The 24,587-nt window shown below is 38.7% G+C and overlaps 5 protein-coding genes across 5 annotated transcripts; 2 read left to right on the top strand and 3 right to left on the bottom strand.

The window, feature by feature from the left end:
- Positions 1 to 494: 494 nt before the first annotated feature.
- Positions 495 to 2,171, bottom strand: CABS01_07870 (major facilitator superfamily transporter; the record flags this gene model as incomplete). Its single annotated transcript, XM_060541232.1, has 4 exons — positions 495 to 665; positions 755 to 1,802; positions 1,872 to 1,975; positions 2,049 to 2,171. The coding sequence occupies 4 exons, from the start codon at positions 2,169 to 2,171 to the stop codon at positions 495 to 497; spliced, it is 1,446 nt and encodes a 481-aa protein (XP_060402732.1).
- Positions 2,172 to 4,056: 1,885 nt separating this feature from the next.
- Positions 4,057 to 5,948, top strand: CABS01_07869 (amidase; the record flags this gene model as incomplete). The annotated part of the gene is made up of 5 exons (XM_060541231.1): positions 4,057 to 4,344; positions 4,419 to 4,830; positions 4,904 to 5,566; positions 5,636 to 5,779; positions 5,839 to 5,948. 5 exons carry the CDS (start codon positions 4,057 to 4,059, stop codon positions 5,946 to 5,948), a joined length of 1,617 nt encoding a protein of 538 aa, XP_060402731.1.
- Positions 5,949 to 6,130: 182 nt separating this feature from the next.
- On the bottom strand, positions 6,131 to 6,946 carry CABS01_07868 (alanyl-tRNA synthetase; the record flags this gene model as incomplete). The annotated part of the gene is made up of 1 exon (XM_060541230.1): positions 6,131 to 6,946. One exon carries the CDS (start codon positions 6,944 to 6,946, stop codon positions 6,131 to 6,133), a length of 816 nt encoding a protein of 271 aa, XP_060402730.1.
- Positions 6,947 to 19,703: 12,757 nt separating this feature from the next.
- On the bottom strand, positions 19,704 to 20,482 carry CABS01_07867 (uncharacterized protein; the record flags this gene model as incomplete). The annotated part of the gene is made up of 2 exons (XM_060541229.1): positions 19,704 to 20,272; positions 20,329 to 20,482. 2 exons carry the CDS (start codon positions 20,480 to 20,482, stop codon positions 19,704 to 19,706), a joined length of 723 nt encoding a protein of 240 aa, XP_060402729.1.
- A 2,472-nt stretch (positions 20,483 to 22,954) lies between these two features.
- Positions 22,955 to 23,833, top strand: CABS01_07866 (uncharacterized protein; the record flags this gene model as incomplete). Its single annotated transcript, XM_060541228.1, has 1 exon — positions 22,955 to 23,833. One exon carries the CDS (start codon positions 22,955 to 22,957, stop codon positions 23,831 to 23,833), a length of 879 nt encoding a protein of 292 aa, XP_060402728.1.
- Between the last annotated feature and the right edge of the window lie 754 nt (positions 23,834 to 24,587).

The raw sequence follows: 24,587 nt of genomic DNA, 5'->3' as shown, positions 1-24,587 counted from the left end.
CTCGGCAATTCCAAGAATATCTGTCAGGGTCCGCATCGGTCTCGCTCTGGATGGAAGGGGTCTCTCTGAAAGTGCCGTGCGACGTGGGGGCAGTTTGAATTATTTCCGATCAGGTGCGGCCCTTATTCCGTTGCTTGCGGTCTGTCCCGATTCGAAATACATCCCTATCCTCCCCGGATTCCGTTTACTTCGGTGTTCAGCAGCATTTCTGCTTTTGACCTCCACACGGCTTGCCTTCGAATGAACTCAAGACACAGGGAACCTCAAGCGAAGTCATGGTCATCTTGCGCTGTGTCAAGCAATGGCCTGGGCTTAAAATCACGGTCGACCAATCTTAGCTGCTCATCAAGACATTTCCATCAACCGCAAGAAATCATCATGAATCCAGTTTTCAACGAAAGGCTCAATAAGGAACTCTTGATTTTCACTATAGCGTCATCTTCTGTAACCAGTGAATACAATGTCTCAACCATTTTCCGCACGCTTTAGTACTCTCAGACTTGCTCATCGTCATCCTTCGCAATAGGTCCCTTGGTGATGGATCCAGTCTCCCCCGCCTCAGCATTGAGCACACGCCGCTTTTCTTCCCTATGCGTGAGCAGGGTGAGCCCACTAGTCCAGACAATCAAGGCAATCGAGCTGGCGATCATGGCCCACATGCCCCTCTGCAGTCCCAAATATCAGCACACGTTTCATTCCCAGCAGTCTGGTTCTCGAACCCTCGCCGGGCAGAAAAAACAAGAGGGTTACTTACGGTAAACCATGGTGCCATTGAAGCGCCGTAGAAGATGATGCTCCACCACGCGTTGACGGCGTTACTGCCCAGATTCATACCCGCGAGAACGACGCCGCGGAAGATGCCCTCCTCGTACCTCATCGCATCATTGCACCATGCGAAGAACGTTGCCTGGCAAGCATACACAGCACCAGCCCAGTAGTACGCGCCAAACACGACCGATGTCGACGCCGCGCTCGTCGGGTCCCTGGCTGCAACCAGTACCATCGCAGACGTCGCCACACCAGTGATGCCGATGAAGTACGCGACGAGATACCGCTTCCCGCCTAGGAAATCCGTCAAAGTCGCCCAGAAGAGCGTCGAGACGATGCCGACGGCGGGTACGCCGGTGGGATAGTTGTTGAGCTGTGTGACAGTGTACTTGTGCGTCGGGTGGCTCTTCATGTACAGACCCAACAGGGAATTCGTGCTAAAGGACTCTGTTTCACCGGCAATGATCCAAAGCATGACGAAACCCCACCAGTACCACGACGTGAGCACTTTCTTAGCGAAACGGAACGTCAGCGGCGAACGCTCCTGGATCTCGGGCACGCGGGACCGCGCCAGGACCTTTTCCTCTTCCGTGAAATAGAAGGCCGTTGTCGTGTGCGGCGTATCGGGGAAGCACACGAAACCGTAGATCGCGACGGGTACAGTCATCAGTCCGTCAATGATGAAGAGCCAGCGCCAGCCGGAGAGGCCGTGCAGACCGTTCATGCTGCTGTGGATGCCCGTCTGAATGAAGCCGCCGAAGAAGGTGCCCGCGAGGCCGGAGGCCGTGAAGATGCCGCTGCGCTTGCCGAGCTCGCGCTCCGTGTACCACGCGCCTAGGATGTAGTGCGTTCCGACAAAAGTCGAGGCCTCTGCTATGCCTTGGAAGAAGCGGATGGCCATGATGGATTGCGGGCTGTGCACGCTAGCGGTGCACATTGTCAGGCCACCCCAGATGATCATCATGAGGGGAAACCAGATGCGCGGTTTGACGTAGTGCAGGGACAGGTTGGATGGGATTTGTCCGATAACGTAGCTAGTTGAGGTGTCAGTCGTTGTCAGGGAGCAGTGAGAGGTGCAGTCCGATGATATTCTCTTGGCTTACCCGACTGTGAAGCATGTATTGATCTCGTTGAGCTGGTTCCCCACGAAGCCCAGCTCCTCCTTCATACCGGAAACGTATGCATTGTTCAGATTGGTACGGTCAAGCTAAAAGGACCTATTAGAAAATTTGTGCTCATCACGAACACCAGCAGAAATCTGGGAAGAGGCATTGACTCACGTAGTTGACCAGGTAGCTCAAGCAACAAAACGTCAAGATGAAGAAGTCAATCTTGGAAACGAGCTTCTTCTCCCCTGGTTGATACTGCACATTCAGATATTGGCGGACTTTCTCGAAAGCCATGTTGGGCAATGGGTTCGGCAAGTTATACTGCAAGGAACCAAGCCTCTGTAAAATCAGCGAATCAACTGATGGATTGCCAATTGAAGGGATGCGGTGACAAGTCGAGCAGCTCAAGCACACCGTTCACCGTGATAGATGCACCCGAACGCTGACCGACGTGAAGTTCTTATGGGAATTGCAACCGTAGACTGTTTGCACCCCCTTGCCAGCAGTTCCCAAGCTGCCAAAGACCTAAGCTTGACACTTATCGCGGGCCGATATCTCCCAAGAGATAAGAAAATGGTCACAGGAATAAAGAGCAGGGATCTTGCGATAGGGCTGGTGTTGTTTTTCCCCCGTACGGTAATCGAGACCGGGGATAATCAGCGTCACAGGAACCGTTTAGGCGTTCTTTGACATCCTGTTTGAGTATGGTTTCTTATCTCAATGGCTTTCGCTGTGTAGGCGATCGGTGTTTACCCGACTCAGTTGAGCTATTGTCGGCTCCCTGTGTTGGTCGGCTCTTGTCGCAAAGCGTTGTGATTCGATGTCCCTGTTGCACTGTGAGCAACCAAGGTGCCGTTATCGAATGCTGGAGATCGCAGGCACCCCGCAACGAACCAGAATGGAACGATAAGCTCACAGCTCTCTCCGGAGACGTCGTCCGATGGTTGTCCGAGAGGTTTAGCCAGAAGCTAGGAGGCTATAGTTCAGCCTCTTCAAAACACGCTGGATACGCCCTGGATGTGGTCGCGATAGTTCAGACGCGACGATGTGGTGTTGCGTAGTGCTTCACGTCGTGGTGGCGAGCGTTTGCGATGGCGGCCGTGAAATTGAATGCGTCGATGGAAAGGCTCGGCGATATCGATTTGAGAGAATTTTACGTAGGGCTAAGGCTCTTTTAGACGCGTCCCACTTTGCTAGAGCGCGTTCTCAATTGACTTTTGAATACCTGATGAAGAGAAGTTCTAGAATTGAACTCCACCGTCTTATTCGAGAACGCCTTGAGCATCTACGATCGTACATGTACTATCCGTAGGTTTTACCAGTGCTGCGGGAAAAGAAACCCGGCAGCGATCCTCACGGTCACATGGCGGCGTTTATTCCGGTGCGACAGCGGAGCTAGCTCATTAGGTTCAATCTGAAGACACTGGCTGTCTGCGTCATGGACCATAATGAGCAGCACCCGAATCGCCCTCCCGCGTTACACGGGGCGTTAGCTCAACTAAGGTCACCACTGTTGGCGGTTTCTTTGATTGATTGTAGAGAGCTGGCACGCGCGGGGAGGACGACTTAGCGTCCTTTCCAAGACTAGGGGGCAGTCCACACTCTAGCATTGCCCCTCCATGAACGTGCTTCGAAGGATGTCTTTACCCATGGGGCCGTACTGGAAAAGTACCCGCTTCTACGCAGTAGAGCTCATCGAAACAAGTTGACTTTGTACAGGCTTGACAGCCTGTGGTCAAGCTTATCAAGGTGAATTGAGTTGGTGGTCGAAGTCTCCGCACGCCGTCTCAACATGAATGTTCCCCGGCTGTCTTATCTGTCGAGACAACAGCCCCCTCGCAACACCACAGTCCCCGCGGATCCGAACTGACACTGTGACCCGTCACTTTGGTCACTCTCCTCAGATCTCGGGCGATGCACCCCGAATCAAATCACCGATGACCGGCGGCGCTGGGCGGTTCGTTCGCGCCATATCGCTCCTAGACTACGAATGTAAGTAGTACTTAGGCCACCAGTAGCCGTTGCTGGTCTTATTTAACAGTTCCGGAGCCGAGCTTGATCTGTCTAAACTCAACTTGTGAAGAGGCTATCGTTTTCCCTGACCACCTGGTTATCTTATCGTACGCGGACCAAAGAGACATCCTCATACGAAACTATCTCAGCCAATAGGTATTTTACTATGGGAAGCATTAAGACCGAGACATGGGAATTGGCAGCCGCCAAAAAACGAGAGTCACTCGCGGCAGCACTCCCCTCAGAATGGCTTGTTCCCAAGAACCTACTTCCTCCGGATTCCCAGGACGACGTCACATCGTGGCCCGAGACTTCGGGCTGGTTCACAGAGAAAGAGCTCGCCATCACGAACAGTGACGCCGCCGATCTGATCCCCAAGCTCGCATCCGGAGAACTCAAGTCGGTAGAGGTCACAAACGCTTTCTGCAAGAGGGCCGTTGCCGCTCATCAATTGGTGAGTACCCCTCTCCTCTCCTCCGCCTGACTCTCTTCACTTGCAGGTGGGCTCTTCACTCACAAGTAAACTAGACAAACTGCCTCTCTGAAACGTGTTTTGACCGCGCACTCGCAACAGCAAAAGCCAGAGATGAGTACCTCGAGCGCACTGGAAAGCCCATCGGGCCCTTCCACGGCTTGCCCATCTCCCTCAAAGACAACTTCAATCTCAAGGGGCTTGATGCCACCGTAGGATTCGTTTCTCACATTGACAACCCCGCCGAGTACGACGCTGCCCTAGCCACGCTGCTGGAGGAGGCCGGCGCCGTCTTTTACGTCAAGACCAACGTGCCGACGGCGATGATGATCGCGGAATCGGTCAATAATGTCTTTGGCCGGACGGTGAACCCGAGAAACAGGAATCTTACTAGCGGTGGGAGCTCCGGTGGAGAATCTGCGCTTATTTCGTTCAAGGGCAGTCCGCTTGGTGTCGGAACGGATATCGGTGAGTCTTAGATCACTCCAACTCTGGCTGTTGCTTGAACGAAGGCCGGACGCTGATTCTCTCATTCGTGAAGGCGGTTCTCTCCGCATTCCCGCCGCTTGCACCGGCATCTTCACCCTCCGACCATCCTTCGGCCGCTTCCCCACCTTAGGTTGCCGCTCCGGCATGGGCGGCCAGGAAGCCGTCCAATCTGTCAACGGCCCCATGACCCGAACCATTACCGATCTCGAACTCTACAGCAAAACCGTCGTCAACCAAAAGACCTGGCTCCACGACCCGCGCTGCGTCCCGATTCCGTGGCGCGAGGTGCAACTTCCTTCGAAGCTGAAGATTGCAGTCATGTGGAACGACGGCATGGTCAGGCCCACTCCGCCCGTCACACGCGCGCTCAAGGCGACTGTCGAGAAGCTGAAGGCCGCTGGTGGCGAAATCGAAATTGTTGACTGGGAGCCCGTTGACCACAGGCAGGGGCTGACTCTGTTGGAGCGCATGTTTGTCGCTGACGGCGGTATCTCCATTCAGAAGGAGCTTGAGAAGTCCGGGGAGCCACTCAGGCCCGAAATGGCGGCGTACGGGACCGCGAAGGAGCTCGGGACGTACGATATGTGGCAGCTTCACCTTGAACGCACCGCGTTCCAGAAGCGATATCTCGACCGGTGGACCGCGGCTGGGATCGATGCGATTCTGTGCCCCACAACGCCATTTGCGAGTGTGAAGAGCGGAGGCTTCAAGCATGGTGAGTTTAAAGATCATAACTACCTCTATGTCTTGTCTTGAGGGATTGTTCTGACCCATGAACTTACAGTTGGATACACGGGTGTTTACAATGTCCTCGACTACTCTTGCGTTTCCTTCCCGACTGGCTTGACAGCAGACCAAAGCTTGGATACGCCTCTCGACTCCACAGAAAAGCCACTCAGCAAAGACTGTGAGGCTATCCACGCCGAATGTAAGTCACGTTTGTATTTCTATAATCAAGGACCAACATGGCTAATGTTTCCTACGCAGACGATGCCGCGACAGTACATGGCATGCCCATCAGCCTGCAATTGGTTGCTCGGCGGTTGGAAGAAGAGAAGGCGATAGCCATGGTCAAACATGTTCTTAGCGTGATCTGATACTATCAAGCAAGCTTTGAATAGAAATAATTTTAAGTATCACGGATTGTGTGTGTTCTAAATAGTGGTCCACACAAGCCACGAGACCTTCTAACGAGACGAAGTGCGTCCTTCTCTATTATGATACACCTGCAACGCTCATCATTCGTGTACCCAAGCCGTCTAAATCGTCTTTCACCTTTCTATTTCACCGCGTAGCTGACCTTTGACTTCCCTTTACTCCTCGAAATCTTCTTCACGACAGTTTCCCCGCACAAATCCGTCGTGTCGACATGCGTACCACCGCAAGGATACACCTCGGCGCCCACAATCTCCACAACGCGAAACTTCTCCCCGGGCGGCGCAAGACTCCGGTCCGGAATCAGCCTCTCGAGCCCCCGCGCCCGGAAATCGTCCTCGTCCCAGAAATCGACCTTGACCGGCATCTTGGCCGCCAAGAACTCATCCACCTTGCCCTGGATCGGCTCCTTCCATTTCCCATCAATGAGGCCCTGGAACTCGCATGATGCCGAGTCCGGGAAATGCGACGCCTTGAGCTCGTCGAAGCCCTCGACTTCCTTCTCGAGGAGGTGCCGTACCGCTGCGCCGAGGACGTGTCCTGCTGTGTGGAGGCGGGAGTACAGCAGTCTCTTCTCGACGTCGATGGCTTGCTCTACCTCGTCGCCCTCTTTAAATACCGCGTCTCCGTTGAAACGTCCGAAATGTAGGACTTGGCCGTCGCGTACGGCGTCCATGCGTACAGAGTTGACGGCGAAGGAGGAGCCTGCGGTGGCGGTCATGGAGCCGATGTCGGAGGGCTGGCCGCCGCCTTGGGGGTGGAAGATTGTTTGTTCCGTCACGACTACGTGATCTTGGTCGCTTCCATCTTTGAAGAGTCCGCGATTGGCTTCTTCGAGGTCTGCAAAGGGGCGGATGGCGGTGACGATGGTCTTGAGAGTGGTGAGTTTTGCGTTGTGTTGGAAGGCCAGGTATGTTCTGGCTGCTGCTGTCGATGCCATCGTTGTGTCTGTGTCTGTATCTATGTATGAGGCCTTTCTGTTCCGAAGGCGATCTGAGAATGAAACTGTATGAGACGATTTCAACGTCTGGATAAGCGCCTATGATAGCTCTATAGAACTGGTGAGTAATTGCGATGTCTCTTCTTCTTGGCTATTCTAACCGGTTCTATAGCCGGCGGGTTGACATGAAGGGCGCGAGTGATGATGAAATGTGGTCCGAAAGGCACTTTGGTAACATGAGATGGGGCCTCGGAGCGGCGCGTGCGCGCTCTTTCAAAGCAATTAACAGGGATTGATTTTCTCATCCCCCTAAGAGGGGCTTTAAGAGCCGCCGTCCACTTAACCTCTTTAAATATTGAGTCAGGTTATCAACTAATTGTACCTTACCGGGAGTAGCAGAGGGGTAAATACCGTAGCTAGCTAAATTACTATTGTACAACTATCGACTACTATTGCGGAGTTAGTAGGGGTAACTCGTAAAACAATCGTTATAGTAAATAATAACTATTATTAAGCGTTATTGAGCGTTACGGAGGGTTAGGGGTCTGTACGTATAGATTTAGCTAGCGGGACTAAGTTATATATATATATATATAGTTTTTAATATAAGTATATAATATATACTATTATATTCACTACTTATTATATACGGTCTAGCTCTAATATCCCCGTTAACTACTATACTAAATCCGCTAAGTTAAATTTACTAAGTTAAATTAACTACCTTAATTACTAAAGAAATTATTACTATATTAATTATACCTAAGTCTAATACCCTTATATTCTATTAATAAAAAAGAAGTCTAATACTATTAGGGTCTAATTATACTAATAGGCTTAGTAATATACTAATACCGGTCTATATAAGGTAGTATAATATTATTATATAGCGAGTAGTATAAGCTACTTACGTAGCGTACTAAGATCTATACTAATAATATTAGTTATACTAAGTATAAAAGTAAGGTTTTTAATAAGTATCTTATATTAAACTTAACTATTTTTTTATATAGGTAATACGCGGGTATATATTTATTATTAAATAATCGTAAACGGGTTAATAAATTATTTATATAAGTTTAGTAGTTATACTATTAGTATATAATAAAATATCCTATTATAAAAGAGTATAAACTAGGTTAAAATAATATTCTTAATATTATAATAATATCTACTTTAGTATTTTAATAAGTAACTAATAGTCGACTACTTTATAATACTTAATACTAACCTTATAATTATAGTAACGATTAAAATTCTCTTAGGAATACTTTTTTAAGAATACGATATAATTATTTAAAAAGTACTATAATATTTATATAAAGAGTTAGTTACGATATACTTTTTTATACTATACTTTAATTAGTAAATAAACCTAACTACTAACTAGCCCGACGATAATATTAAAGCTATTCTACTTACTAATCGACCTAGACGACTATATTATAGATAGGTATAATATAAAGCTTCTCGGCCTTTATAAAATTAATATTAATAATAATAAGGATATAGGTTTTATAAGCAACCTTATAAAAGCTAAGGATATTATTAACTTTATTTAATACTTTAACTAGCATAGTAATAATAAATATACGCTACTCTAAATATAATAGTTTATAAATAAAGATCTAGTTAATATAACTAATATAATTATTATTATTATTATAATACTTAATATCCGTGGTTGTGAACTTTGCAGGAGGGAAAGTTAAAAAGTTGGAAAATCTAAAAAAATAGTCTAGCGAGACAGTGTGAGTATCCACTGATACCGTGTATTAATACCGTGTAAACGACATCGAGAATCGCCCGAGCAGCCAGCAAAGGTAGAAATAAAAAACAAATAATACTTAATATAATTACTTCTCGTAAAAATATATTATTAAAAATCCTTAGTATTAAGTAACGTCGTTAGCGAATAATACTATTATTAAATATCGTAATATCTAAGCTCTATTATTTTACGATAATATTTTATTAATATACTATACGCGCAAGTCTTAGATAATTCTCTTATTATTAAAAAATAACGGAATAAGACTTAAGAATCTTTATCTATATATTATATCTCCTTATATAATATAATTAATAAATATTATTACTAATAAAATACTTATCGTATTAATAATATTATCTTTACTCTAATAGTATTTATTACTTAGCCTATCCTACGGCTTAAGAGTATTATTAAAAATATAAGAATATACTTATTTATAAAGCCGAAGCGGTTAGCTTATTAAATAGCCTATAATCTAAATACGTAATACTCCTCTTAAGTATATTATACGTATGCTTTATAAAGGGCCCTTTTAAATATATTAGTTATTATACGCTTTTTAAAGGGTAGTAATTAGCCCTTATTAATAAAGTATATTAAGCCCTTAGATTAAACTTAATTAATAACTATTATATATCTATAGTTAGTATCTATATTAGTAAAAATATCTAACTCGAAGTCTAGAGGGTTATCCTCTACTTAAATATCTTTTAAGTTAGTTCGTAAAAGGATACTATTAAAGAGCGTTAGGTATTTATTATATATATAATTAACTTATTTAGTTAAGTCGCTATTATTAATAAAAGTATTACGTAAAATTATTTAAATAGTAATTTATATATTAATCTTAGTTAGTAACGTTTTCTTAATATTAATACTATAATTAGTCTCATATACTTTTTATTTAAACTATTTATTAATAAGTTAATAATTAATAATAATAATATATAATATAGAGCTTACTTATACTAATTCTCTCTTATTAGCGTATTAACGTTAACTAGTAAAGTATACTTATTTATAATAGCTTTATAATATATACTTATATAAACGTTAAGTTATATTATATTATAAATATACTACGTAGCTCTCTTAGGGGTAGTAATATTAATTATATCTTTAATTAATAAAAGAGGTATATTATTAATAATAAATAATACTTAAGTAGCGTTATAACGAGGTACTAAAAATAGTATTATTAATATATAACTATTAGTAAACTAATTATTAGGACTAGTAGTACTCTAAGCTCTAGGGTTATTAAGGATAAATTACGAAGCGAACTAATAAACTTACTAATATATATAACGGGTATTAATAATAATATAAAATATATTATCCCTATCTAATTACGATAGCTTTAGCCTAACTAATACGCTATTTAACTTTGTAAATATTATAAATACTCTTATAATAAAATCGATAATAGTACTATTTATATTAGCGTCGAGCTTTTAATATACTATTATAAAGAACTTTAAGTAGATATAGCTAGGCTTAAGCTATTTATATAGTAATTTAAAAATAATAATAAACTATTAAGCGTCCGCTATAAGTAAATAGCTTTATAAGTAATAAATTAGGGATTATAAACGTTCTTAGCTAAGTAAGAATAGCTATATATAAAGTATATATATATACTCCTTCTTAGCGGTCTTAGTTAAAATACTATTAATTAATAAACTATATATTAGCTCTAATAAACCTTAGTATTTAAAATAAGCTAGATCTAGTAGTTTAAATATAATAAGGTTTAAAACTAATATAATAATAAATAATATTAGTTCCTTCTTATTAAACCCCTATATAATACTATATTATTTACGGTCTATTATTTTATAAAAAGTATTTATACTATTTTTTATAGCCTAATATTAATAATAATAGTAACTATACGTAATAATATCGAAGTTAAAAATAGTATTTAGATCGCTTAATTTAGTAACGTACTTACTAATATAATAGAACTAATAGAACTTATAAGCCCGGGGACTTCTAAAGCTATTATTCTTATTTTACTATAGTATATTATTAATATAGTAAATCGTTAGAATATATATAATATAAATCTTCTTATTAATATATACTTCTTTAATACTACCGTTAAGCTTATTTAGAGATTAAAAGGCTTTAATTATATTATTAAAGTTTAACTTATATAAACTAAGAATAACCCCCCCGACGGAGCAATCCGCCGGGGCCGTACTATGTATTACGTATTAGGGAAAACTGGGTATATTGCGCTCTATACCTAACTACTAATTAAAATTAATTAACTCGACCGTTATTTTCTTTTTATTAATAGCTCCTAACCTTCCCCCGTTTCTAGCTATCTAAAGGGCAAGCTATACTTATTTTAATATATATAAGACTTCCTAATACTAGCCCGTATAAGTAACTAGATCCTATATTATATACTCCTTTTTATTAAGGGTTAAGGAGCCCCTTATATATTCTTTTATATTTATAATATAACCTATATTAAAGGGATTTCTAGCTTTATAAAGTATAATTTCTAAGCTAATATTAATATACTAAATCTTAATATCTATACCGGCCCGGCTATTTATAACGTTCGTACTATTACTTAGCTAAATTCCGTACTATTAAAAAGTACTTTATTAATCCTTAAGTATATTTATATTAGTTATAATAGCTATAGCGTCGAGCTAGCTAAGGGTGCCTAGCCCGAGAGGGGTAAACTTATTAATAAGCATCTTTAGCCTACTAATTACTAACTATATACTAAGAGGTTCTCGTCGAGGTAGTATTTTAACTAGCTAACCTCTTAACTAGTTATTTAACTAGCTATTTAGGTAGTGGTTTATGTATTAATAAGTTTATTTAATAAATTTATTTAGTAAATTTATTTAGTTTAAATAGAGAGCAGCTTTAGGCAATATTAAAAGCGATGAGGATAAAAAGAATCTTTACGAGCTCTAGTACGGTAAGTATAATAAGAGTAGTAAATATTAGCCTATTTAGCCCTTTCTTTAGAAACCTCTACGTCGCTATTAAAGTTTAAAACCTCTATAGTTAAGGGCCGCCTCTAACTATTATAGCCGATTATTATAGCTAACTATTACGGCCGACCTCTATTATTAACCTTTTTAGCTAGCGCTACTATATAAGTATATTACTTAGCTTATCGTTAGTAAGTAGTAAGATAGCTTACCTATCCTAAATTATATAGTAGTTTTTATATTAAAATTACTATATTACGTTAAGCGCGTACTTAGGGGATATTACGCATATTATATAGTTAAAAAGTATACCGTATTATATAATTTCCTTTAAAAGCGTAATCCTATTAAGGTCGATCTTTTATGCTTATAAAGCCGGAAAAAAACCACTATATAAACTAAGAATAAAAAGGAAAATATTAGCTTAGTAAAAACGGTTTTAAGTAAATAAGGTTATTATAATAATATAAATACTAATTAAAGAATAATACGAGTTTTAATAAATACTAAAGTTATTAATAAAATATATAATCGGATAGCTAAGGATATTACCCTTATTTTATATTTTAAATATATCGTAGCCGTACGTCTTAATTTTAAGCTTAGTATGAATAGAGTATATATAATATAAAAGAATAAAGTTAACGGACTTATAATACTAAATACGACGGATAATAATATCGTATTTAAGTAGTAATAAGTACTAATTATATTTTTAAAAAATAGCCTTTAATATTATAATCTTCTTCTTAAGTTATAAGCTAAGATCTTATAATATTTTACTTAAAAAGTAATTATAAATAATAATATTTATTAATAAGGAAATTATATATTCCTTAGGGATATATATAACTTTATTAAATAAAATAAGCTTATTTAAATATTAAAGCGATACGATAGTAAGCTTAAGTTAATTAATAAGGGGGTACTTTAATAAAACTCTATTATAATACTAATTAATTAAGTAGAAAGCTTTTTAGATCTAAATAGTAATACCGCTACTTAACGTAATATAAAAGTCAGCCCTTATATTATAACTAATACTAAACACGCAACCTAAGTAGTACTTCTTAAGCTCTAACTGATATATAAATTAGTAAATATAGTTATTACGAGTATAATAATATAATATAAAGTCCGAAAGTAATACTATATTACGCTCTTTATTATTAATAATAATATAAGTAAATTTACTTAACGTTATTCGTATTAATAATACCTAGCTATATAACTTAAATAGGTTAATAAGTACGTTTATAAAATTAGTAAAGCCCTCGTATATAGTCTTAGTAATATTAAATATAAGAAAGTTTTTAAAGAGGGTAGTTAGGTTAAGAAAGTATAAGTTAGTAACGATTTTCTAACTTATTTACTCTCTTTTTTTAAGTTTTTTAAATACGTATATAATAAGTAGCTTCTCGAGCTTAAAAAGTATTTTAATACGTCGTATTAGTATTAAAAAGAACTAATAAGATATATAATCCTTTAGTATTAATAGTTAATTTAAAAGTATATTAATAGCTAGGGTAAGGCTATTATTATTATTCTTTAATAAGCTAAAGAACTTACGTATACTAGCGTATTAAGTACGATTAATACTAAATATATAAGTAAATAAGCTAAATCTAAGTTCGAAATTAAATAATTTAAAGAATTAATTTTATTAATAAGGGATAAAAATCGATAGATTATTATTATTAACCTCCTTCTTATCCTTATTAGTTACGATCTTATAACTACTTATTATTACGATAATTAACTTTACTATATTAGGAGTATATAATAATATTTTCGAGATATTACTATCGCTATTATTATTATCCTTATAAAAAGCTCTAGTTATTATAGCTTACTTAATATTTATAAAGCGCTTATTATAATTAATAACTATAATAAGTTCGGTATTATTAAATCTTATTAGTAATATACCGTCCGCTTTAGCTTTTAAAATACTAAGGTTATTAATATTTTCAAAATCTATTATACCTATCGTAGTTAGTTAATTTAATATATAAGGATATTAAATTACTTACCTCTAGTAGTATTATTTAATAAAATAGAGAGATTATTATTATTATTATCGGGTATATTAATATTTTCTACTTTAGTACCTTTTATTTTAATATTACCGCTAGCCTCGTCCCCTCTAGAGTAGCTAATATTTATATTAATATTATCGTTAATATATTAAATATCTTAAGTACCTTAAGTAGCGGGCTTATTATTTAGTAAGTTAACTCTTATATAATAACCTAGCCCAGTGCTTATATTACTTAAACTTAAAATAGCTAATACTTTATATCGTAATATATTATAATACCTCGTACTATAATACGCATTCTAATATTAATATAAAAGAATAATATTAATTAAGTTAATTAGTATAGAAAAATAAAAAGTCTATAATATAAAAAAATAAGAAGTCTATAATATGCCTAAAGTATGCTAGGTATTAGTAGTAGTAGCCCCCCGACGGAGTAATCCGCCGGGGCCGTACCGTATATTACGTATTAAGGAAAACTGGGTATATTACGCTCTATACCTAATTACTAATTAAAATAGCTCCTAACCTTTTGCCGTAGTCCTCCTAAGTTCTAGCTACTTATAGGGCGAGCTTTACTTATTCTAATGCGCATAGGACCTCTTAGTACTAGCCTGCGTAAGTAGCTAGGTTTAATATAATCTATTCTTTTATATAAGTATTATTATTACCCGGGGGGTCCTATAAGAGCTATTTAAAGCGCCGGCTTATTACCCTAACTTTATATACCTCCGGCCCGTTTATTATAGCTATTATAGCTAGGCCGGTATTAATATACTAGATCTTAATATCCGTACCGGCCTAGCTATTTATAGTACTTATAATATTACCTAGCCGAATTCCGCACTACCGGAAAGTACTTTGCTACTTCTTAGGCGTACTTACGTTAGCTACGATAGCTATAGCGTCGAGCTAGCCGAAGAGGGCGCTTAGTTTAAAAAGGGTAGACTTATTAATAGGTATTTTTAGAGAGTTCTAGCTTATTAATTACTAACTATATACTAGGAGTAAAGTAGTAGTTTATATATTAATAGGTTTATTTAGTAGATTTATTTAGTAAATTTATTTAGTAAATTTATTTAGTAAATTTATTTAGTTTAAATAGAGAGTAGCTTTGGGCGATATTAAAAGCGATAAGGATAAAAAGAATTTTTATAAGCTCTAGTATAAGTAATAAATATTAGCTTATTTAGCCCTTTTTTTAGAAACCTCTACGTCGCTATTAAAATTTAGAACCTCTATAGTTAAGGAAGGCTACTTCTAACTATTATGGCCGATTATAGTAGCTAACTATTATAGTTAACTATTACGGCCGACCTTTGCTATTGACCTTTTTAGCCGGCGCCGTTACCGAAAAGGGTAGCTTACTTATTCTAAATTAAATAGCAGTTTTCGTATTAAAATTACTATATTACGTTAAGCGCGTACTTAGGATATATTACGCGTATTATATAGTTAAAAAGTGTACTATATCGTGTAATTTCCTTTAAAAGCGTAATCCTATTAAGGTCGATCTTTTATACCTATAAAGCCGGAAAAAAAAACCACTATATTAGTAGTAGTAGTAATAAAGGTAGTAGTAAAAGGAAGGAAGGAAGGAAGGAGGTATATTACGTAACCCCACTTCCGGGGCACCTTATATCGCTAGAGCTTTACTTTTAATACCTTTAAGCCTTTAAGCCTTTAAAATTACTAAGATAATAGTATTTGCCTTAATATTTATATAAGGCTTTTTTATTAATTTTTTCTTCTACCTATTCTTTTTCTTACGGTATAAAATTATTATTTAAAGTACTTTATTTCCTCTTACCTCTTACTTATAAACTTTAACTTTTTTACTTATATATTTCTAATACTAATAATTAATAGTATAATTTATAGTATAATATATCGCGATATATAGCTATTAAAATAGCTATGTCTTCTAAGCTTTTTCGTATCCGTACTAGCCGTAGTAACCGTAGTAATAGTTCTACTCGTAGTAGTTTTACTCGTAATAGCTCTGCTCATAGCGGTTCTGCTCCTCGTAGTAGTAGTAATACTCCTCGTAATAATAATACTCCTCGTAGTAGTAATAGTCCCCCTATTTATAGCAGCTCTACTTCTCGTAGTAATAGCCCCCCTATTTATAATATTTAAAATAAGGTAACTTAAGGAGGTATTAAGTACTAAATATTAAAACGTAATTTCTATAAGACTCGTAATAATAGTAATAGCGAGGATATTAATAATAATAATAAAAATAAAAACGAAAATAAAGAGGGAGATAGTAGTAGTATTTAACGTACTTAAGTAAGTATAATAGCCCTGCTTTTTTATTATTAAGTAATATATTAATAATAACTCTAGGAAAATACTACTAGCCTTATACTAAACTTAAGTAATTTACTAATATAGACTCCGATTATATATATTACCTTTCCTTATTTTTTATAATATATAATATAATTAATAACGTCTAGGGACCTCTATTTTTATTTAATATTAAGGGCAACTATATTATTATATAGCTACTTTAGGCCTATCCTAAGTTCTTTTTCGAAGTATACTAAGTTAATATTCGTACCCTTTAGTTTATTCTTAACTAGCGCTTTATTTTTAATAAGAATATATATACCTTTTACTTATTATTAACTAAGTCTATACTTATATATACCCATAATAGTGCTAATAATCTAGCTTCCCTTATTACTACTCTTATTACTATCTATATATTTCTTTAAATATAAAAAAATAATAAGATCGATTTATAAAATAAGCTCGACTATAAATATTATAAGAACTAGTTCGTATTTTATATAAATAAGTTTTTAAATAATACGATTTTTAAAGTTTATATTAACTATAATATTATTTTATTAACTAAAGACTTCTAGGGTTTATATAAGACCGGTACGAACTAGTATTATAATCTTTAATATAAGTTCTTTTATAATTACCTCTTTAATTAGTATTATAAATATATTCTTAAGTATTTAGAAGTCTTTAAGCTCGTTAAAAAAGACTTAAAAACGGATGCTAATACTACTATTACTTTTTATAATATATTATTAAAATAATTAGGTCGTACTACTTTTTTTATTATTTAGTATATTATTATTAAGTATATTAATTACAATATTACTTTTACTAAGGATCGTATTACTAACTAGCGTCCCTTAATATATTATTATATCCGTATTATATTTACTATTTTTATACTTATAATATTTAAGCTTATTAATTAAGAGGTTACTATAAATAGCGAGCTATTTAATAATAAAAAAAAGAAAAAAAATACTAACTTCTATAAAAAAATTATTTAGACCTATAATAATCTCGCTTATTATTAGTACTTTACGAATATTAATAAAGAGCTATTCTCTTAGAATAATAAGATATTAAAAATTACCCCGTAGCGTCTAGCTCTTATCCTTACTAACCTCGTTAAGCGTACCTAGGATAATAAGCTCTCGCTACCCCCTCCTCTAAATATACTTAGTTACTTTATAATACTAAGCTATTACTTTACTTATATTATACTTAATAAATAAAATAATAATTAAAGTACCCCTCGTAATAGTTAATAATAATATAATAATCTATTTATATTTTAGTTTAATAAGCTTATCCGAGGCTAGCCCTTAGAGAATATTTTTAATAATAATAGTATTTTTAATAATTATTCTAATACTAACGTATTTAACTTAGATAATAATAGTACGGCTATATTTAGAATTAATAGCTTTTTAAACTTACTTTTTACTACCCGTAGTACTTAATATAATCGTATACGTTATAAGTATCGTTAAGTACCTTTACGTTTCTAATACGTATTTTAATAATTAACTAAAATACTATACTATATATAATTATTAACTTAGTTCTTTTTTACCTTACTTAAGATTACTTAGCTCTTAATTATTATTAACTTTTTAAAGTTATTAAGTAAATAGGTATTATATTTACGAGGGCTATAATAGAAAATATAAGTTAGCTAAAAGAGAGAGGAAGGGGCTATTATTTAAATATTACTATTATATTAAATAGTATTATAAAAATAGTTAGAATAAAGCTAGGTATATTAACTTTATAAATTATAAAAAAGCCCCTTATTTTAAAATAGATTTTAGTTACTTAGTTTTACTATCTTTTTATATTATAAAATAGAGGTCTAATATATTAATAAATACCTTATTTTTATACTTTTAATATTTTATAAAGTACTTTATAATACTATAATTAAATCTATTTATATTCCCTATTATATTACTTAACTTCTTTTATATTACTTATATACCTTATATTATATCGTATTATATTATATTAATAGTAGTTATAATAATTATAATTATATTACATATAAAGTAATTTACTCCTTCGTATTTTTATTAATTTATCTAGCTTATATTATTTTATATAGCTTAAATTTATTATATTAAACCCTCCTTCTCTTACGTAGCTTATGCACACTACTAATAAGCCGGCCCTAAATACTACTAGCGTCGCTACTATATTAATTATAATTATAAAAGTTATACTAAAACTATACGCTATATAAAGTATTAAAAGTACTAGTATAGGCTACCGTATTAAAAAAGCCCGCTGTATAGTATTAAAAAAGCTTATTAATAATAAAAATTCGGCTCTAGTAAATAATTATAATAATAGTACCGCTATTTATAGCGCTAAGAGTAGTACTAAGGATACTAACTACCCTAACTATACTAAAGTAGTAATAAATAGCGTAAGTTTACTTTATTATATTATATTACTTTATACTTACTTTATATACCGTATATAACTTTTTTTTTAATAATTATTAAGTATTAGGCTCGTAATAATAATATCGATTTAATAAGTACCTAGGTAGCCCTTTAGTAATAATAGTATAAGTAGTAGTACTAGTATTAGTAATATTAGAACTAGTAATATTAGTAATACTAGTAACAGCACTAGTAATATAATTTTAATAATAATATAATTAATAAGGGGGCTTAAAATAGATATAAATAGACGATTAGTAGTTTTTATTAATAAAAATATATTGCGCTAGGGGCCGTATTATATCTATATTATTAGGACCTTAGTAATACTTAGTAACGCTTAATAATGGTTGTTTGCTTAGTAACTAGTACATAATTAGCAATAGCTAGCGGGTGTGTAGTAACGGCTGATAGGCGCCCGCAATAGTATCTACCCCCCTACGATTCCCGGTAAGGTAGGTCAAGTAGAACCAACACAAGCTTTGCTGATGAGAAGTGGACGAGCAAACCGGGCACACACTGTACTCATACTCCAGAATAACCATTGCGTGATAATTTCTTTGTACATTTTCGGCGGTCGCCGCACCCACGCAGGAAGACACTAGAGACAGTGGCGAGGCACTCTATTCTTGCATCCGGCTGCTCACCTTTGAGTTGCTGACTTCGAGTGGTTAGATGAGACCTGGATGTTTTCAGCGTAAGCGGCATGAGCAGCGGTCTGACTTTGCCCCAGGAAACGCCTTGGCAGCTCAGGCTCCTTGACAATTCACTTACGCGTGATGCCCATTCAGCAATCGCACCAACTGAGCCATGCTAGAATCAGGCAACTATGAACAAAGCCTAGGTAGCTAGAAACGTTTCTTGTGTGAGTGAAAGCTATGCGCTGTGGAACACAGTCATAGATGAATGTAGCTCATACTTTCGGAAATCCTGCCCTGCATAAAGATCTTGGAGCGTTGCAAATGTAGTTCGGCGTGTCACTAGCATCTGGCCCGGCTGAAGGCGGATCGATCACAGAGGATTGCGACAACACTTCATTCGCTACAAAAACTATCTCAATGAATCTCTTGATCATGAAGTTCCCTGAGAATTGAATGAAACATTGACAGTTCGAACTTCCAGCCTGTTACAATCTGTGGTAAATAAGGCGTAATTGCTGGCCGGCAATTACGGTTCCGTTTTTGTACGACACAATCCGTATACGTGTTGTTGGTTCGAACCATTTTTAAGCTACTCAGCCATGATTGCCTCCTTTCGATGCCTTAGATGCCTTAGATGCCTTCGATGCCTTCGATGCCTTCGAATTGGCGGATTCGACTGAATGCCACGAGTTCAGGGAATTCTTACCGTTTTCACCTATGTCGCCTCTGTCCATACGCAGGTGATTCAAATCGTGCTGATAGTCATTCTCTTTACTATTGACTTCGCCTCGTGATGCCCTTGAGCCTGGGAGATTTGGCGCATTTCGCTGTTTTTCTTTTAGCTCCTTGCTCTGCTGGGAGCGGTGAGAGTTTAAGGAGTCCTGGCAACCTGTACCACATTGTTTGGCATTGGCTCTGTCGAGGTTGTTAATGTATTTTGCGTCGTCTGGTCGTAGTTGATCTCTATGAAACTTCTTGTCGTCGGCCTTTAATTCAGCTTTCGTCGGCTTCTTGTTTGCTCTTTGGACGATTGAGAGATCATTATTGGGAGAGACGTGAGTGATCTCCTTGTCATAGTGCTGGATGGGCAACCCGGCATCTTCGGTGTCTAAGCCGAGGACACCAACCACAGCCTCATCCCTAGTTTGAAGGTCGGGCTGATCTGTGACCAACATATCAGAATCAGTTGGAAAGGTCTTGAGGCTTCTTCAACTTTACCTTCTTCCCCTACTTTGATTTTAATATTGTTCGTGTGCATGCCATTTCTGAATGATGGCGCCGAGGCGTAGGAGAGATCGGAGGAGACGACGATGGGATGTGCGGCTACAGAGGCTGCAAGGGTCTCCAAGAGGACGATAATGACGAAGTACATGTTGTGCAACTGGCTTTCACCTGGTCGTAGGATAAGAATGTAAGGCAGCGGAGTGCTAAGGTGACTTGTAGAGATAAAGGATCAACACGATGTCTTCAAGTGGGCTTAATGCTGCTTAAATTTGTTACGCAGAACTTTCCTTCAGTCTGGGAAAAGATAGCTTCCAGTTGTGGCATGACTCGCTCTCATTCGAGCGTGGAAAGTATCGACTCAAAGAACAGTTAAACATCCGGTTAAGATTTATATTAGCGCCGATATTGAGTTAAGCTAGAGCTTTTGTGTTGTTCCTTACTAGATAGAGTTAAGCAATAGAAGTGAGGCTAACATGCGGCATTTCTAACGAGCGATACTTGCTAAACTAGAATTTTTAGAAAGGAAACTAATTTTCTAGCAAGCTTTCAGGGCAGTTGTGGTTGCGAGACTGGTCTGCGCTTTTCGAGATCGAAGCCTTGAGGGATGAGCTGTTTGAGAAATCCATAGAAGTTAAGATAGGCAAATTACCCCTCTCCAACCCATGGTTCACCAATGATCCTCGTTAACTCAATTCTTCGCAGTACACGTACGCTCCTAAGCAGTCGGCACCTTAAAATTCAGAAAATCCCTGCCCTCACTCCGCACGCCATCAATACCATCACAGACGAGCGAAGACACACCGCGTGAAGTGTGACGCAGCCGGCAACTTTGTAAATGGCCAGATAACGAGCCGATAAATCGCACTGTGTGCTCCTCAATGATATTTTGGAGCTTAGATGTCGCTGTGGCGGGGTGTTTGGATGTACTGGGAAGAGTGTGCGCTTAGATCTGCGATTTGAACCTCATACTTTCATCACGTCGCAAATAGGGACAGGATATTAAACTTATGCCTGTCTACAGATTCGTAAGTGCACCTGGAACTCTTGGTCGGCCGTCGAAAACCGGCCGTCGAAAATTCAGATCAGTATTTAGGCTCGAAATTTTATTTTAAGGCTTACAAGCCTTATTATGATATAAGCTATGGGCTTCTGATTCTTGCATGATGCTGAGTTTACGCGCACTTTTGCGGAAATGCCCCTAACAATGGCTGCTTCCCAAATACTGCATTTCAATGTATGCACCTAGTAAGGTCTCTGAAGTCCAAATGTCGCTGGTTCAATTCCAGTTACCGGCACACAAGATCCTTGGTTCATGAATCTGTGGCAAGTAAAGGGAGGCGGAAAATCTGGCCGAAGCTTAATGGGAGAGTGTCAGAAAGATTGAGACGATCATGATGCCAACCACCTCACCAATAACAACACCCTTGGTGAAGAATCCGACATGATTGTTCTTTTGGCTACATTCGTAACATGATCACCAAGCGACCCAATCTTACTCCGGCAGGACCTCACACGGACTAAATACAACGGCAAGCCCACCGTAGTACTGGCTGCAGCATACTTTAGGCAGAAGAGGAAACGCCGGAAACGTGGGAGCGGTGGATATCAAACTGGAGGACGACCAGAGATTTTGTTAAAGCGCCCAATCCCGTCTCGACGGAAATCGCGGATTTAGAACGAAAATCCACACCCACGGCCCCATTGATGGGGAGAAAAGAGGAAAGTTCGGGCATTCAATGACTTGTGTCCAATCTAACGGTACAGGGCTGCTCAAAGACCCTTTCAAAGGTGGGCACTAATCACTTTTGCTGGTGGACGTGACACAGCTAACCCAGCTTTGGTGTCCAATTGCCGGTGTTGGCCTCGCTGGTAGAAGCTACTGGAATGTTCTCAGTCAGCTTGAGCTCCTTCCTGATCATCACCGGCTTCGCATTTCCATGGAATGACCCATGACTGACTGTTGAGCCAGAATAAATCAGCAAGCAGATCATGATGGCCATACGTAGTTGGTCGAGCCAAGAATTGCCGCGGAGGCAGAGCGACAGGTTCCTTCAAGATTTGTGACCCCTTCCAGAGGAAGAGAAAGACACGCTCCGCCGATAAGCCCATGTATGTGCTTCCATATTCTACATCATCGAATCGCTTAACGCCCGAGTGACGTATGATTTGGTTTCGCGGAAAGGCGCGGGCTTGGCTACGCAAGTCCAATCGAAAGAGGAAATTGGATCTCAAACTACATGTACGTCTCAGCATGCGGAACTCATAATAAGATCAGGTTGATGCTTCGATGCTGAGAGTGGTCCTGTGTTTCTGTTCCACAACACATGTGGCCAACTTTTCATCGGCATGGGCCGAGTACAGCATTTGTTCCACCATCCAGGAAGTGGCTCATGAACCAAGGGACGACCGCCTTGAGTACATATACTGCAGACGTTGCCCGAGCATACTATTCACCACTATTGCCAGGAATCTCACAAGCACTTTCACCGCAAGAAAACGGCCGTTAAAATGCCACAATTCAAACAACCAGTACAATCAGATAAAGGTGATATTGTCTTCCCAAGCATTAAGCCTCACCAACGTTGACATTCCTTAAGTTTGGGATAGTCTCATCACAAATATGAGTTACCTCCCCGGACTTCTGACCTTACATCATTCCCTCCTGGTCTCGGATACAAATTACCCCTTCATCGCTCTTCACACAGACTGCTTTCCCGAGGAGGGCCGCGCCGCCATTGCTGCCAGAGGGATCCCCCTCCAACGGGTTCCACGGCTAAGCCCCTCGAACACAAGAGACTACTCAAGCGAGCCACGTTTTGAAGACACATGGATCAAACTGACCGTCTTCTCTCTCACCGCCTACAGCCGAGTCGTCCTCCTAGACTGCGACATGCTCGTGCGCAAGAACATGGGCGAGTTGATGCTGCTGCCACTGAATCCCGCCGGCACCACCATCACTACCGGCACAAAAGTCTTCGCTGCCGGTCACGCGTGCACCTGCAACCCCCTCAAGAAGCCTCACTACCCGGCCAGCTGGGTCCCGGCCAATTGTCCGTTTACGTCTCACCACGCCGACCCTGATGCAGCCCAGACCAACGGCAAGGATCTTACTCAGCAGCCACTTGGGCTTCTAAACAGCGGTCTTCTCGTCGTGATCCCCTCCAAAGGTCAGTACGAGGCGATAGTAGACTGTGTCAAGACCGCACCTGCAGAGTGGGTATTCCCTGACCAGGACCTCCTCGCCAATCTGTTTCGTGGACGATGGGTGGGGTTGCCCTACGTTTACAACGCACTGAAGACGCTGAGATGGAACGGCGTGCACGATGCTATTTGGAGGGACGAGGAGGTCAAGAACATTCACTACATCCTTAGCCCCAAACCTTGGGCTGATCGTGAATGTGATGCATCGGATCACGACGAGTCCCATCAGTGGTGGTGGGCGGCGGACAGGAAGCGCAGGGCACGGGAGGAAGCCGATGGGATTTCTGATGGGTATTGAAACATGCAAAAGAATAATTAATTGGAATTTTTGTGTATGCCATTGACAATAGATTGATATTATGGTCCTTCACAGATCTTCCACGCTGCGGATGGTGCTACGTAATCGGATACCTATGCAACCCGAACACAGACTAAGAAATGCCAGTACGTGAAAACACTAGGAAACTACATGGATACCTTGCAAGTGAACGGCATATGACTTTCTTCAACAGACACCAGGAGCCTTGATAGACAAACGATCCCTAGGTATCCTTATTGTTTACTCAGTGAGCCAATGGGCGGTGGCCCCAAGTACTCAAATGTTGTACGCCTGAGCCAATCATCTCTGTTTCTCTAGATAGTTACGAGAAGAAAAGTTTTCACTACTGTAGCTTGCTTGACCTATTGTAAGGCCTTTGGTTAGGTGCCGCAGTGTTCACATAATACGCCCAAGGTGTGTTCTGGGTTACTAGGTTTGAGTTAGACATCTACTTGAGTAGCCAAGCACTTGCTGCTGGCCTTCTTGATCACACGTGTGGTAACTACCCCTATTACTTGGGAAGGTTCTAGCGTTTCTGATCGCGAAACAGCCGTAAATTTGACAAGTGGTCCTCTGTATGGAATAGGCTTGGCGCACGCCAAGTCATTTCTTGTCGCTGTAAGCTTGTATGTCTTGTCCGTAGCTATCGTCTGCTCCCTCGGTGTTCTTATCAGATCAACTGTATTTACTTGTCTAAGCGCGGTCGGATTTCGCCCCACCGTTGCGGAACGCA

This window comes from Colletotrichum abscissum (assembly GCF_030869225.1).
Source record: "Colletotrichum abscissum strain IMI 504890 chromosome Unknown Scaffold_17.1, whole genome shotgun sequence".
Classification (NCBI taxonomy): domain Eukaryota; kingdom Fungi; phylum Ascomycota; class Sordariomycetes; order Glomerellales; family Glomerellaceae; genus Colletotrichum; species Colletotrichum abscissum.
The sequence above is the reverse complement of the archived record's forward strand: the minus strand, read 5'-3'. Positions and strand labels throughout refer to the sequence as shown.